This window comes from Phacochoerus africanus, chromosome 4 (genome assembly GCF_016906955.1).
Source record: "Phacochoerus africanus isolate WHEZ1 chromosome 4, ROS_Pafr_v1, whole genome shotgun sequence".
In the NCBI taxonomy this organism is placed as follows: domain Eukaryota; kingdom Metazoa; phylum Chordata; class Mammalia; order Artiodactyla; family Suidae; genus Phacochoerus; species Phacochoerus africanus.
The window spans coordinates 77,305,723-77,320,671 of NC_062547.1; the positions used below are offsets into that span (position 1 = coordinate 77,305,723).

A 14,949-nucleotide genomic window follows, 5' to 3' on the forward strand; every position below is an offset into this window, starting at 1 on the left:
CAAGCACGGGTGAGGGTCCAGGAGGCCTCGACTGGCTCTGGAGTCCAGGGATTCCTACCTGCTCAAGTGCATCCAGTGGTGGACACTTAATAAACCCCTGCTGTGTGCTCAAAGCCAACCCTCCATCCTCCCAGCTGCCCCTCTGGGGAAGAGGGCCTTGTTCCCATCACCCAGGGGTGACGAAGATGATAATAGCACCCCATAAAATTCTCGTTCCAGGGCCAGGCCTCTAGGGACAGAACTGAAGACTCACCATCGGCCCTGGGGTCTCCAGATATTCCTTAAAGACACCCCTTCTCCAGCAGATCCCAGACCCGACTCCCAGTTGAGCTCAGAGTCCCTCCTACTAGGACCAATGGCCCCAAACACAGACACGCAGCCCTGATGTTTACACTCATTTTATTATAAAAAAATACAGAATCCAAAGTTGATTGTGACGGAGGGGGGAGGCCCCGTCGCCAGCTCCAGGCGTGGCAACATTGCCCGCCCATGACCCTACAAAAGCCCCCCACCGGCGTGCCTGAGCCGGCTCCCGGCGGCCGCGCACCATATATATTTATATATAATATATATAAAACACAGATCAGGAAAGGCGGGTAGAAATATGAAATCTGTATAAATGCGCTGTTTACTTCATTAAAGTGTCTTGGGGAGGGATCTCTTTTTTTTGGTGATGATGTTCCCCCCCGATTTTGTTTTGTCTTGTTTTCCTTTTTATTACAAACAAACATCGTTCGTCATAGAGTAGTGGGGGAGAGGGGCTGACAGACAAAGGAGCTTATTGCGAAGTGCGGCTTCTACTCTAAAAAGTCTACCCCACCCCACCCCCCCACCAAAATAAAAGACCCCCTCCCCCCCATGAAGGGGTGAGAGGAAAAGAAACATTCCAGTCCATCCTCAGGAATACAGTAAAAATAAATCACAGTATATACTTGCTGGCTCTATTTACAGAAATGTAACGTCTTCTTGGCCTCGGGGGGCGATTGTGCAAGGCTAGGGGGACGGATGGCGGAGGCCGTCTCTAAGACGCTGGGATGCTATGATTTGGAGGGGGCGAGGCTTCACGATGGCCTCTGGTGAAACCTTGGGGTTTCAGCTCTGGTAGACAGTCAGGAGGGAGGAGGGTCCAGCTAGTGGGACAGGGGTCTGAGGACCCTGGACCAGAATCCTCACCTGCCCCTTCTGCCTCAGGCCAGCCTGTCCCGGGCCCGGGGGGCCCACTCCACCACGGCCTCCAGCCAGGACCCAACAAACGGAGTGACCAGACCAGAGTTTCCCCTGACTTCCTCCTCCAGGGGGCAGGAACCCCTGCCCCATCCATTCTGTTTCTTTCCCAAAGTCATGGGCGACAGCAAGGAATAAATTAAATTAAAAACTCAAGTCTTTCTGATCCAACCATGAAAAATACACTAAAAAAGGAACTAAAAAACAAAACCCCAATATCACCAAGAGGTTCCTGGGTTCTCCAGGGTCTCCAGACAAGACAGCTTGGCCAGGTGTTGGGGACACCTGGCCTCTCGGGCACAGCGGGGGGCGGGGAGTGCCTTGGCCGACCCCAGCCCCCGGCCAGCCCTGGGGCAGGTGGACAGCCCCCTGCCCAGCGGAGCAGCACCAGTCGTGGGAGAAGTGGCATCTCTATTTGGTCTCGGAGGCGGGCCATCCAGGCGGGGCCGGCATCCCGCAGTCGGAGACTAAGAGCCCAGCAGGGTCCACAGCACGGGGACGGTGCTGAGGAAGAGCTGGCAGCTGGCCAGGCCACTGCACGAGTTATTGCTGGTGAAGATGGGCTCCGGGGCCTCATACAGGGTCTCGTCTGGGGGGATACAGAGACAGGATGGTCAGTGGCCAGCTCCCCCATTCCCCACCCCGCTTCCAGACACTTCCTAGAGCTCATCACGCCTGACACTGTTCAACATCTCAACTTCAGGGGCACAGAGATTTCTGTCCACTTTGGTTGGGGCTGTGCCTCCAACACAGAGCATGGCAAACAGTAGGTGCCTAACAAATGTTTTCCTGGTGCCAGCTGAAGTGGCGAGGCTGCGGGAGGCCCCTCCTCTCTCTAAGTGCTGCTATGTTTCAAGTGCTCAGAATACAGGCCTTTGGTCCATCTCAGAGAATTTCCCTGATGCTCCCTCTCAGGGGGCTTCCGCCTCAGTGAAGCCCAGCCATGGACTTCAACCTTCATTCCTAAAAGTCTAAAATGTTCCCATTTGCAAAGGCGAAAACAGAGGCTCTGGTGGGGCCAGTCCCAACCACTGCTGAAGTTGACTCCCTGGCTAGGCTGTGACCACCTCCTGACTCTGCAGACCACTCAATGGGTTCTGTGAGTTAAGGACACAAGGGGAGAGGGCCTGGACCCTACATGACCTCCCCAGCACTTACTAGTCGGCCGCACATAAACCTTCAGCCGCAGGCAGGGCCGGTCCACGGCATTGGGTGGTGTAGCAGCTGGAAGAGAGGGGTTGGGATTAGTGGGGCAGGGACTGTATACCCCTTCCCCATGTCTGTGACCCAACCCTGATCCCATTTGAGAGAAGCTGCCTGTAAAACTCCTAACCATACATCAAAGCCCCAGACACAAAGCCCATTATTTCCAAGAGGTCCTCTTGCACACTTCTCTCACCCCTCCCTTTGCTGAATCCTAACCACAGAGATGGGATGGGGGGTAATCTACATCTGGCTCCATCTCACCCCAGGGCAGCACAGGCAAGGTTCAAAGGTGATGAATAAAAACAGGTTTGTTTTCAATCAGCAAAACACCAGTGTAACCAAATGACTGACTCTCAGGAGCAAATCCCTGCTCTCAGGGTGCCTGTTGGCAAGTCACCCTCTATCTGGGCCACATCTGACCCCCAGTAGGTGCTTTGGGAATGATTATTTTCTTTCTTTCTTTTTCCTTTTTTTTTTGTTTTTTTGTTTTTTTGCCATTTCTTGGGGCCCTGCTGCGGCTTGTGGAGATACCGAGGCTAGGGGTCGAATGGGAGCTGTAGCCGCCAGCCTATGCCACAGCCACAGCCACGCAAGATCTGAGCCGCGTCTGGGACCTACACCACAGCTCACAGCAACGCCGGATCCTTAGCAAGGCCGGGGATCGAACCTGCAACCTCATGGTTCCTAGTCAGATTCGTTAACCACTGAGCCACGACAGGAACTCCAGGAATGATTATTTTCATCTGCTAATGGGAGTCCAACTACCCCTGGGAACCACATAGGGTTCCTGCCTCACCCACACTGCCCAGGATCACGTAGAGGCTGAAGCATGTTGAGTCCTTGCACCTAAAATTCCACCACGGGGCTCCCTGCTCCTTGGCCCACCTGGCAAGCATCCTGAGGAGGTGGGGAAGTACCAGAGCATCAGGGATGAGGCAGGAGGGAGGGCTCGGGGACCAGGACAGAGACCAGGAGGGAAGCCAGAGCCCCCACAGGCGGTAGGTTTGAAGTTATGAACAGATGTGGGCATCCACACGGATGTGGCTGGGCCTGTCCCCGCCTGTGCTCTCGGCCTGTCCTCTCTGTGGCCGTCACCTCTGCCAGCCCCCAGTAGTCCCTTGTGCTGGGAGATGAAGATAAAAAGCACGTAATAAAAATAACATTCGTCACAGAGATAGGACGAATAATTACAATAATTATCTTTATAAAACTCCCGTCTTGGAAAGAAAAATGTAATTTTTCTTATATTACGGGACTTAATTTAAACACCTTCTTCCCCTCCCCCACTCCCTTCTTCCCTGAATTAAAAGGAAAAAATCCAAATAGAGCAGAGAAAGGAGAAAATGGAGCCTTGTAGAGTTTAATTTGACTCAGCAGGAGCTGGGGTGGTGAGGCGCCAGGCCCCTCCCGAAGCCCTGGGGGCGGACCCCCACCCCCCACCTGCTCACCAGGACACTGAGAGATGTGTCCCCACAATCCATGGGTGTCTCAGTGTCCCCCCAGGGGAGGCATGAATCTGATGCCAAGGCGGGCTCTCCAATACCCCCATCTCAGCAAGGGTAATGCTGGGACCCCCATATTCCTGGCTCAGGTTCTCAGAGACTACTGGCTGCCAAGGCCCCAGCTGACTGGGAACTCAAACCCCAGGCCCAATGCTGCTGTCTCCCCAGACCTTACCCTTGGCACTTGATGCGGTGGCAGAAGGGGTCCTTGGGAGCCTCTGATGCCCAGCTGAGGCAGGGGCAGCCTACCGGCCCCCAGGCCCCCAGCAGCATGTACACCCAGCTGCCGCCAACTGACCTCAAAAAGCCTTCACACTCCCTGGGGAATCTGGGGCTGGGCTAGTGGGCAATGGAAGGTCTGGCCAGTGGGAGAGGCCGTGTGTCCAGGGAGACCCAGTGCCAGGGCAAGGGTTGGTCCGCCCTCACCCACTCCCTCCCCAGAGTCCACAGGCCTCAGGGCAATGAGGAGTGGGCACCCCTGGTCTCAGTGTCGCGGGGGGGTGGGGGGGGACAGGTTGACCGTCGGGCCATTGGCTCCCCCAGCCCAGAGGCCGAGGTCACAGGCGGGTCTACTGGGAGGCTGGCGGGACCACCGGGCGAGCCGGCCTGGGAGACGGAGCCAGCGTGGGAGGAGCCCCTGCCCCGCCCCCACTCACAGATATAGTAGTACTCGTGGCCCGGGCGGAACTCGAAGCCCAGCGAGAAGGGAGTGAAGAGCTGGAACTTCTCGGAGAACTTGAGCGGTCCCCCGGGCGCCGCGGGCCGGTTGCACTCCCAGCGCTTGAAGCCGCGCTGCCGGTGGTCGCAGGAGGCGTGGCCCTCGCCGTTTACCATGTACAGCACGTAGTGCTCCATGCGCTCGGCCGGCGGCAGCGGAGCCCCGTAGTGCGGGCAGTAGATGTCCAGGTAGTCGTTGATGCTCACCTCCACCGTGTAGCCGCCGCCGTCGTCCGCCGAGCCCGCGTGGAACCTGGGGGCGGGGTCAGCGGTCAGCGCGGGGGGGCCGGGGCGCAGCATAGGGCGTGGGAATCAGTTCAGGGGGGGAAGGGGAGTAAACACGTGAGGTCTCCGGTCAGCGCGGGGAGTGGGGGACTCAGGAGGGGACAGGAAGCAGGAGGGTAGCGGAAAAAGGGAAGATCGGAGATGGGAGAAGGGGGCGGGGTTAGGCAGCTGCCGGTGCGGTCCCCTGCCTGGCACAACCCTACCCATCAAGGCCACAGCAGCTGCCCTGAGATTGGGGCTTGCCCAGAGCCCTGAGCCCACAGTGAGGTGGGTGCTGGGGAGGAGGGGCTGCCACCGGGCATTCTGGGTAACCACAAGGACGGGAGCAGGTGCCTTGTGACTGGGAGGCCTCCTAGGTCCCCCACCCCCTGCAGAACCGACATCTGGGCCCCTCAGCCGCAAAAGGCCTGGCACAAGATGTTCCCCCCACCAGGAAGCCCTCTCCAACAATATTACAGGTGGACGTCTGTGCCCCCTCCTCCAGGCAGCCAGCCCTGCTATCCCCAAGGGCAGCCTCCTCAGCTTTCCTTCTGAAGATTAGCTGCCAAGAAGGGAAGGGTGGGACACAAGCCAGGTATTCTGGGCCTCTCTGGAGGCAAGCTCTGCAGCTCCCCTTGCCTCAGCTTCCCTGGAGGGGACTGGGCTTGGAATGAAGGATGCTCAGGCCAACTCAGGGGTGCCCTGGGTCCCTCTTCCTCCCCAGTCCTATCCCTTCTGGTCTCTGTGATATTCTGACCTGAGTCCTCCCTCCAGAGCCTCCAAAATCCGGCAGTTACCCTGCAATCTCCTGGTCACCCCACCAGCTTCCCCACCCCTGATACCTCCACCTGACAGCCCTGCCCCAGGCCTTCACCCCGGAGGTCTCCCCAGACTTTCACGTAGCCCGTGTCCCTTTCTCTCGCCGCCCTCCCCCTCCCCCGCCGCGCCCCGACCCAGCCTCATCTGGCAAGGATGGAGGTCAGCTGAGAGAGGGACCGGCAGCTCCCCTTCCATCACTGCCTCGGGCTACAGCGCCAGGAGCCCTTAGATCTCCTGGACGTGGTCCCCCTGGGCCCCTGTCATGTAAACGCGGCCTGGACCGAGGGGGGACAAGCGCGCCTCCCAAGAGGGGCTTATTAGCACATAAAAGGCCTGATCAGTGGAGGGTTGGGGGGCAGGCTCCCTGAGGCTGTCCTGGCCTCCTCCTTCTCTGCACCAGCAGGGAAACTGAGGCCCAGGGAGGGTTGGTGGCAGGGCGAGCACAGCTGCTAGGACCCAGCCCCACCCTGCCCCGCCCACCCCTGTGCCCCTGTACCAGCTGCCCCAGCCCACAGGAAGGAGCACGGCCCCTGTGCTGGGCGTGCTAATTGGCACAGCCGGCACCTGGGGCGGGGGGGGGGGGGGGAGCTGGATTATCAGATGACATTGGCTGGCTCCCCGCTGCCCCCGAGACTGCACCAGGCGAGGGCAAGGGCTCCTGGGAGTCCAGAGGCTGGAAGGAGGCAGGAGGGAGCCTGCTCACAGAGCCTCAGTTTCCCCATCTGTCACTGTGGCTGAGGTCAACGCTCACAGAATTTAAGGTCAAAGATGGGGGGAGGGTGCATGGATTCACCCCCAGCCCCTTCCCTACCCTGCTGAGTTGGTCCAGGAACAGGAAGCCCACCCACTCCCATAGGAGGGATGGCATCTGTGGAATAAATGGGTCTGGCAGGGTGGTGAGTTGGGGGACCGAGGAACCCCCTATCTGGTTCAGTCACAGGAGCCCAGCTGGTTTCTGCTCCTCTTCTCAAAGCTCAGTATCCAACTCCTTGCTGTGGGGACGGTCTATGAGGCTGATGGGAGGACTCCAGCCATGTTCACAACAAGTTCTGCATAGATGCTGGGACCCTTCCCATCCCTCGGGCTGTCCCACGGCTGGCTGGACACAGGCGTCTCATTGACTAGTGGCGTCCTCCAGCCCTTGGGTGTGATCGATGCAGAATCTGCTCCAGGCTTTTTGAAAAGTCATTTTCACTCCTTCTCAGCCCCATTGAAAGCCCCATTGATCAGCTGATCGATGACAGCCGTGGCCCAGCAGCCTCCTGGGGACCACCCTCACCCAGGCAGGCCCTGCAGGGGAGGCTGTGACGGGGAATCACAGGCGGTGGGGGATCCTGGTCTCCCACCCCCCTCTGAGCCTCTGTTTCCCCTCTCGTCCCTGGCATGGTACTCAGCCTGGAAGAGAACTTGACCACGCAGGGTCTTTCTGGAGGGAATGGACTCCGGAAGGTGGGCCGAGGTGTCTCCCTTCCCTCCCCTGCATTTCCCCCCTCCTGCTGGCCTTCCTCCCCATGTGACGCCACCATCGGCTCCCCCCAGCTCACCTTCAGGAGAACATCAGAGACGGAAGCTGCTTTGATGGCTCAGAGGCTGGACGTCCAGGCCCCACCAGGGCAGCCAGGCTCTGGCCTCCCAAAATCCAGGGCTCACTTTTCTTTTTTCTTTCTTTCCCTTTTTTTTTTCTTTTTTTTCTTTTTTTTTTTTTTTTTCCTCACTAGCGGCATTTGGAAGTTCTTGGGCCAGGGATCAAACTCTTATCACAGCTGTAACCAGAGCCATGGCAGTGACAGGGCTGGATCCTTAACCCACTGACACACAAGGGAGCTCCTGAGGCTCACTTTTCTCAATGAAGGGCTCAAAGTCCTCCACTGGCTCCCCACCATTCAGAACAAAATCCACAGTCCTCCCAGGTCCACCCCAACTTCATCGCCCTCTGTCTCCCCTGCTCACCCTCTTCCAGCCATGCCAGCCTCTGGGCTGTTCCTGTTTCCACCTCAGGGCCTTTGCACATACTGTTCCCTCGACCTGGCATGCTTTCCCTACTTTCCCAATTCATCTTGTTCAGACATCATGGTATGCAGTCTTCTGTCTGCCTTCCCTGGATCATAGGGCTCCACTTCTTTCTCTGCCCCTTCCCCTGTGGCCAGCACAACCCTATACACACTGGCATTCAATATGTTTGTTTATCGAACAAAGGCCCAGGACTCGAGGTCTCTTGAGTGCTAGAGTCATGGGGAGCAGAAAAGTGACCCAGGTTGGGGAGCGGGGACCCCAAGAAGGCAGCTCCCAGGAGAAGCCCCCACCTCACCTGAGCTCTGGCTGCCTAAGTGGGCCATTTTTTTCTTTCCCCTTCCCAGCTCTAAAATAGTGACGCCTTGCTGCGCTGGCATTCCCAGTTCTAAGTTGGCGCCTAGCCCGTGCTCAGGGTGGTGCCTGGTGCTGGGGAGGGGGCCCCAACCCCAAACCCAGCCTGGTGAGAGCAAGACAAAGCTTTCACTTCCTCCATTAATGCTGAAGCCTGATATGCAAATACTCTGTGGGAGCGGCAGATAGAGATCGAAATTCTCACTAAGGGGTTAATGACTGACTTGGGATGGGTTCCCAGACATAAGCGCCCCCCCCCCGCCCCCCGCCGGCTTTCAGACCTCCCCCTTCCTCCCAGTCACACCTTTGTCCCCAATCGTTCACCCTGCCAGACACCCACCAGTGTCCACACCTGTAGGCATCCCTTTCTAACCAATGACCCTCACTAAGCCACCCCTACCCCCCCACTCCCTCTCTGGCAACCACCAGGCCCGCAGCTAATTAGCTCCAATCGGGTGACTGTCAAGTCATTAGATGCTAATAGCAAAGCAACTAATTAGGAATTTCACCCAAAATGGAGGTGGGCATACCGTGCCACCCTCCCAGACTGGAAACTGAGGCACCAGTGCAGCCGTGGGCCCCTACCCAGCACCCAAGGGAGTCTGTATCCCTCCTACTCCTGTGTCTCTGCCTCTCGCCTCCCTGGTCTGAGCCCAATCACAGCTCCTGCTGAAGGGGCTCAGGGATGCCAGCAAAGATCCCGGCAAAGAGCACACCAGGCCGGCCCAAGTGAGCAGCAGGGTCCCGAGGCCCAGATGGGCAGAGCCCACCTACCTTCCCCTGCCGCCCCCAGTGAGGCACCAAGACCTCCGTGCCTTCCCCTGGCCTTTCCAGGGACCAAGGAGACACTTCTTCCATCTGAGGCCTGGCCACCTTCCTCCTGCAGTGGGGGGGGTGGGGCAAGGAGAAGCTGGGCAGGATATCACAGAAAATTAGGGCCCCAAGGGGGTAGAGGGACAGGTGAGAATGAATGCTTATGGCTTTGTGGGTGCAGGAGTAAACTGAGGCATGGGGCCCAGAGCTGAAGCAAGAGGGCAAAAAATAGGGCAGGGTGGGCAGAATGGTGGGGAAGTGCTGCAGAGTCGGCCCCACCCCCGGGGCCTTGGTCTCAGGCCAGAAGAGGCCCTGGGGCACAGTCCACAGGGTGTGCCTGCCTTGGTCACCCCACCTTCCTCTACCCCCACGATGTGCTCCGTGTCCCTGCCACTCCTCGGCCAGACATGGCTGCCTTTTGGAGGGGGTCACCCCAGTGGACCTGACTTCCTCATGGCCGTAGATGAGTCACTCTCTCTGGATCCTTGACGGGAGCCTGACCCACGGGGTGGGCAGATTAGGGTGTGTGTGGCTGCGCTGGGATGGGCGAGGCCCATGCAGTGAGAAGAGCCCCTTGAAGCCAAGGTCCCTGTGCCTGGAGGCAGGACGAGAGAGGGGTCGAGCCCACGGCCAGGGCTGGCTGGCCTCTAAGTTGGAAGTCTGGCTTCTGTGCACGTGCCAAGCTTTCAGCGGTGCCTCTGGGACGGGGCTTTGCCTCTTCCCGGTACAGCTGGCCGGTGTGGGACTTCCAAGCCCTCCCCGGACCTGTCTCCGAGAGAGAATTGCCCCAAAGCAACACCGTGGGGCCAGGTGGCTTGTGTCCTGGTCCTGAGGAGGAGGGGCAGGGGAGGGGGATGTCACAGAGGAAAGAAGCTGCTGAGGTATGGGCCTGGCTCAAGGCTGCGGAACAAGCCCAAGGAAGGAAATCACTGGCCCTGCAAAAACACTGCCTCAGGGACTCTGGTGAATGCATGCGCCCTCAGGACACACCCCCTCCACTCAGGACCTTGCGGGACCGGGAACCTCACGGAGAGATTGTCTGCTGGGGGACCCAGAGGTCGGAGTCCCTGCTTCGGCCCAGCTCCGAGGCAGGCTGGGCACCAAATCCCCCACAGAAATCAGCTTGCCCCCATTCTCAGTTTCCTTGTCTGCAACCTGAGCCACCCGGGGTGGTCAGCTATGGGGAGGGACCCAGGCCCATCCGACCATCCCACCCCAGGGAGCCTGTGGACTCTAGGTTCAGAGCCCAGGCCCAGGCAGGTGGAGACATCTCAGAACTGCCACCCCGCCCACCGCACTGCGGTGCCTACCCCTGTTGGGCAGGAACTCGCTATTGCTACACATGCAGGGCCTGGTCGTGGAGGCCTGCTGCCCGCTACCTGGTCCAGCCGCCTCAGTTTCCCCTCTCAGTCTGGGGCCTCTGATCGTCTGGGGTCATGCCTGTGCCTCACCTGTCCACATCAGGCCCTGCTGCCATCTGCTGAGTGGCATGACTCACCACCCCACTTCATGGAGGAGATGGGGCTCCTGGTAACCAAGCCGCCCGCCCCAGGGCACACCCAGGTTTCCCGGGTCCCCACCCCCCAGATCACACCCTCGAACCCCCAGCCCCCCAAATCCTCCCTCTTTGAGCCCCCAAGCCAAGCAGATGAGCCCCCTTCAAATAAAACAAAGAAGCTTCATGCGCCAAAACGTGGCATCACCCCCTTCATAGCCGGTTCCCCGGAGGCCTGGGTGAGGCCGACAGGGACCAGAGGAGACCCACACCCCTACCACAGGGAAGATGCTGCCCCAGTCGCCATTCCCACCTGGTTGTCTGAGACAGGAACGTGGCCAGTCAAAGCTGGAGAGGCTGCATTGGGCAGAAGCCCAACCCAGGTCCACACCACCAGGTCTACCCGGGCTGCTGGTCTCCAATCAGGTGGGGGACTCAGGGAAGGCGGGCACCCTGTGAGGTGCCAGCCCTGGACCTTGATGGCCCCTCTGCACCACAGGCAGCACAGGGCCCATGGGACCTGGACGCGTGCTCCCAGAAGGGACCCACCTGGGCTCTAGGAGAGGGCAGAGGAGGAGCAGTGGGAGGGCAGGGAGGACAAGCTGTAGCCCCATCAGTGTGAGCTGTCTGCCCCTTGCTGGAGGCCCCCGGGTGGCCAGAGCCCGCCGCACATGCAGACGCATGTGTGTGCTCCACACAGACACTCCGAAGACATGTATGCACCCCACGTACAGAGAGGCAGATACACTGTGCACCCCACACCCTGCGTACCTTCCACGTTCAGACACACTCCTGCAAACATGCACGCACCCTGCACATGCATATGCTCCAGACACAATCATGCGGATACGCATGCAAACACATAGGGCCAGGGCCACCATGCACACGTAGGCACACAGGTGATGTGTGTGCACCACACACACAGATAAGCACCTCCCGGGGCCCCAGGACACCCCAAACGTGATGGGGGAGAACCCGCAGCTACACGCAGTGACATAGGCAGACCCATCCTGCAGCCCAATGACACTCCTAGCTGGTCCCGTGCCCTCCACATACACAGAAGCACACCCAACCCCACGGTTGGCAGTGGGGACCCCACTGGGACCCCCCACCCAGCCCAACCAGCTGCAGACAGGCCCAGAGACACCCAGCAGCCAGCTCAGGAGTGCCCAGACCAGGGGCTGGTCAGACAGACAGCTGGACAGCCAGCCGGCAGGGGCGGAGATGGATGCGGGACTCCCTGGCAAGGTCCGCCAGCCTCGCGTGTGCAGGAAATGCACTGCACAGCAGGAGGTGGCAATTTGGGAAACACTGCCACGTACTTATTTCCTCAGTGCAGGTACCAGGCCTGGCCAGACAAGGGTGGCCGGCCTCACCGCAGCGCCGCCTGTTTCTGCAGGTCTCCCACCTGAGCACACACATCCCTCCAGCTCCTCCGCTGCCCGGCTGGCCCCGGCCCGAGCTGCCCAGCATGGCTCTGGCCCCTTCCACACGGCACCCTTTGTGAGTGCCCCCCTCTCAGGCATGGCCCATCCCTGCGTTTCCCGGTTCCTCCGCCTGCCACCGCCACCAGTCTCTTTTTTGACCCCATCCTTGTCTCTCCCCAAACAGGCTTGTCTCTCGTCCCTGCCTGTGGGACTGCCTTGCACTTCAGGCCTGCTGGCAACGATGCCTTCTCCCCTGCAGCTGTCTCCGGACTGGGTGCCCTTGGACCTAGGCCGGACACCACCCCTCCTCCTGTGCCTGGCACACACCATCACCAGACAACCCTGGACACCAAACCTCCTGAGGGGTCCCCAGGCCACCAAGGCCCCTTTGGCAGAACCCCACAACCTCAGCGATGAATGGAGCCCCAGTTATGGACCCAACCAGGCTTCCTGGGCCAGGTGCTCCCCTGGGCCCCAGACCCCATCACAAGAAGCCATGGAGGACACCTCCCACCCAGGATGCCCCAGACAGGAGGAGGGGGAGGGAGAAGGGCCCTGATCGCGAGGGTCTGCACTGGACAAGCAAGGCCAGCCCCTCAGGCAGCTGGTCAGAGCTGGGCTGTCAGGTCAGCAACAGGAGGCGGCCAAGCAGCCGGCCAGAGCCAGGCATGGGGGCGGCATCCTTCCCGGGCCGGGGTCCTGTCTGTAGCCTGTAGCAGGTGGGGCAGCAGGCGGCCCCAGCGACCCCTTTCCGTCCCCTTCGAGGCTCCTCGCATGTTTGGCGTTTGCTAGAACAAAGGACAGGCCATGCCGGGACAGAGATTCCGGAGCTGAAACCAAAAACTTGGGCCGGGGAAGCGCTGCCCGCTGGGCTCCCTGCTGGGCCGCAGGGAAGAGCCTTAATCAAACCCACATGTGACCAGCGGGGCGGGCGGGGTGGGGGACCAGCTCCGTGGTGGCCCGACTGTCTCTCTGCCGACCAGGGTCTCTGCCCTCGGCCCCCAGGCCCAACCCCACCAGGCAACAGAAGGGGGTGTTTGGGGACACTCCTTGCCCCCACCTGGGAAACTGGCTGCCCTTGTCCCAGAGCCTGCCTCAGAGACCGCCCTTTATGCAACTTTCCACCGGAGGACCGAGGATGGAAGGGGACAGTGAGGGGACGGCGGAGGACGGCAAGCTCTGGAAAGTGGTTCGGCTGGTGCTTGAAAACGGAGAGAGTGACCAGTGGCAGAGGGTCCAAGAGCAGGGAGGCCGGTGCCTTGGCCCCCCACATGCAGCCCACTGGCCTTGATAAGACTGCGACCCTGACGAGGTCTGAGCAGGAGCTGCAGGACCCCAGAGCCCTATCTCCCACGGGACCACTGCCCACTCCAGTCTTCCAGACCCGGAATGGCCCGAGGCTTCTGCTGTCCAGGATGTGGGCAATCACCAGCAAACTTTTCTTGGTCCACTAAGGGGGGCTCCTGCTGCCCCCCCCCCCCGCCCCTGAATCGTACTCAGTGCCTGACAGGAAGGTTTGCGGGCAGGCACGGCACCTCGGCACCTCAGCCGGGCGTGGCAGGCTGGGCACAAGACCACCTGGGTCCCTGCCCCAGCTCTGCTCCCCTCGTGGTGACCTTGAGCCAGCTGCTTGGCCCCTCTGCGCCTCAGTTTCCCCATCAACGCCAGGGGGATAGGAAAGAGTGCCACTTGATCAGGACTCCCAGGACCAAACCCCAGCCCCTGGGTGCCTTGGTCTGCCTGTCCCTATAAAACCGAGACCAGGGAACCGCTGGAGTGAATGTGGACGCTGGTCTGCAGGGAGGGCATTCTAACTTCCCCAAGTTCACTGGGGACCCACCGGGGAAACCTGCCCATGGACCACCCCTCTCCCGGCCACGGTCCCCACCGCCTGGTGCAGCTCAGCCACAAGATTCCCGGGCATCTCTACCAACTCGAAAGCCAGACGAGGTCCCTGGAGAGGCCCGAAGAGGGGGTCCCCCAAGTCCGGCGAGGGAAGTCAGGGCTGCACGATTTCTGAGGGTGCCAGCAAGGATCCCCAAACTCCGGGACTGGCGGCGCTCTGGGGCACGCCGGGCGCCCAGTCTCCCAAATCTGCAGGCGGCGGGGCGCCCTGGGGGGAGATGCACGCGGAGCAGGAGTCCCCCAAACTCCGGGGGCCAGAACTCCCGGGGGATCCCGTGGGAAGCGGGAGCCCCCACTCCGGGGGCAGCGCGCAGGGACGCTCCGTGCCCAGGGCGGGAGACCAGGCTGAGGTGGGGGCTCCCGGGGTCTCCCAGCGCCCGGTCCCCGCCCGTAGCCACGCTCACCTGGGGTTACTGCGGTTCCAGTAGACGGCGTAGCGGTCCGAGTTGGTGCGGGCGGCGTCCTCCGCGCGCACTAAGGGCGGCGGCGGCGGCAGCGGCAGCAGCAGCAGCAGCAGTGGCAGCAGCGGGCGCTGCGCGGGCGCCATGGCCCCGGTCCGGCCGCCGCGCTCCCCTGGCCGCCGCCTGCCGGCCGTCTCCGCCTCCTCCGCCGCCGCCGAGCGGGCGGGCGCAGGGCGGGCGGGAGGAGGGCGCGCCGGCGCTTGGAGATCCCCAGCCGCCCCCGCCTGGGCGCGCGCGACCTCGGGCGCCGAGAAGTCAGGCGGCGGCAGGCGGGGCGCCGGGGTCGCCCCGGGCGCCGGCCCGGCCGCGCGGACTCTGAGAGCGCGGGCCGTCGCTGCCGCACCCGCCGGGGAGGGGCCAGGGCTCCGGCCTTTGTCCCGCCCGAGCGCCGGGAGGGCCGCGGGCGCCCCCTCCTGCCGTGCCCCGGACACACGGGGGCTGGGCGGGGGGCTCCAGCCGCAACCGCGCCCTCGCCCCTCCACCCCCGCCCCAGTCTAATGGTCCGGATGAGTACCCCACCGCGGCCTGCCCACCTCCGCAGGGGCCAACCCCAGCCACCAACTCTGCGGGGGCGCGCCCCCCGTCATCACGCGGGCCTAGCCCAGGGTGGCGGAGTCCCTCACTCATCTCCATTCAAGCCACCAAGTGGTCTGCAAAGCCAGGCCCCAAGCAAGGAGTAGAAGGCACAAAGATGGCTCGCCCCGTCTCACCTCCTTCATTCAAACCCAGACCCCCAAATCCTAAACCAGACC

General features: G+C 61.2%; 1 protein-coding gene across 1 annotated transcript; it reads right to left on the reverse strand.

The window, feature by feature from the left end:
* Window positions 1–382: 382 nt before the first annotated feature.
* Window positions 383–14,307, reverse strand: EFNA2 (ephrin A2). The gene is made up of 4 exons (XM_047777736.1): window positions 14,141–14,307; window positions 4,589–4,902; window positions 2,383–2,448; window positions 383–1,813 (listed from the first exon to the last, which is right to left on the reverse strand). Exons 1-4 carry the CDS (start codon window positions 14,281–14,283, stop codon window positions 1,692–1,694), a joined length of 645 nt encoding a protein of 214 aa, XP_047633692.1. The 5' UTR covers window positions 14,284–14,307; the 3' UTR covers window positions 383–1,691.
* Window positions 14,308–14,949: the final 642 nt, after the last annotated feature.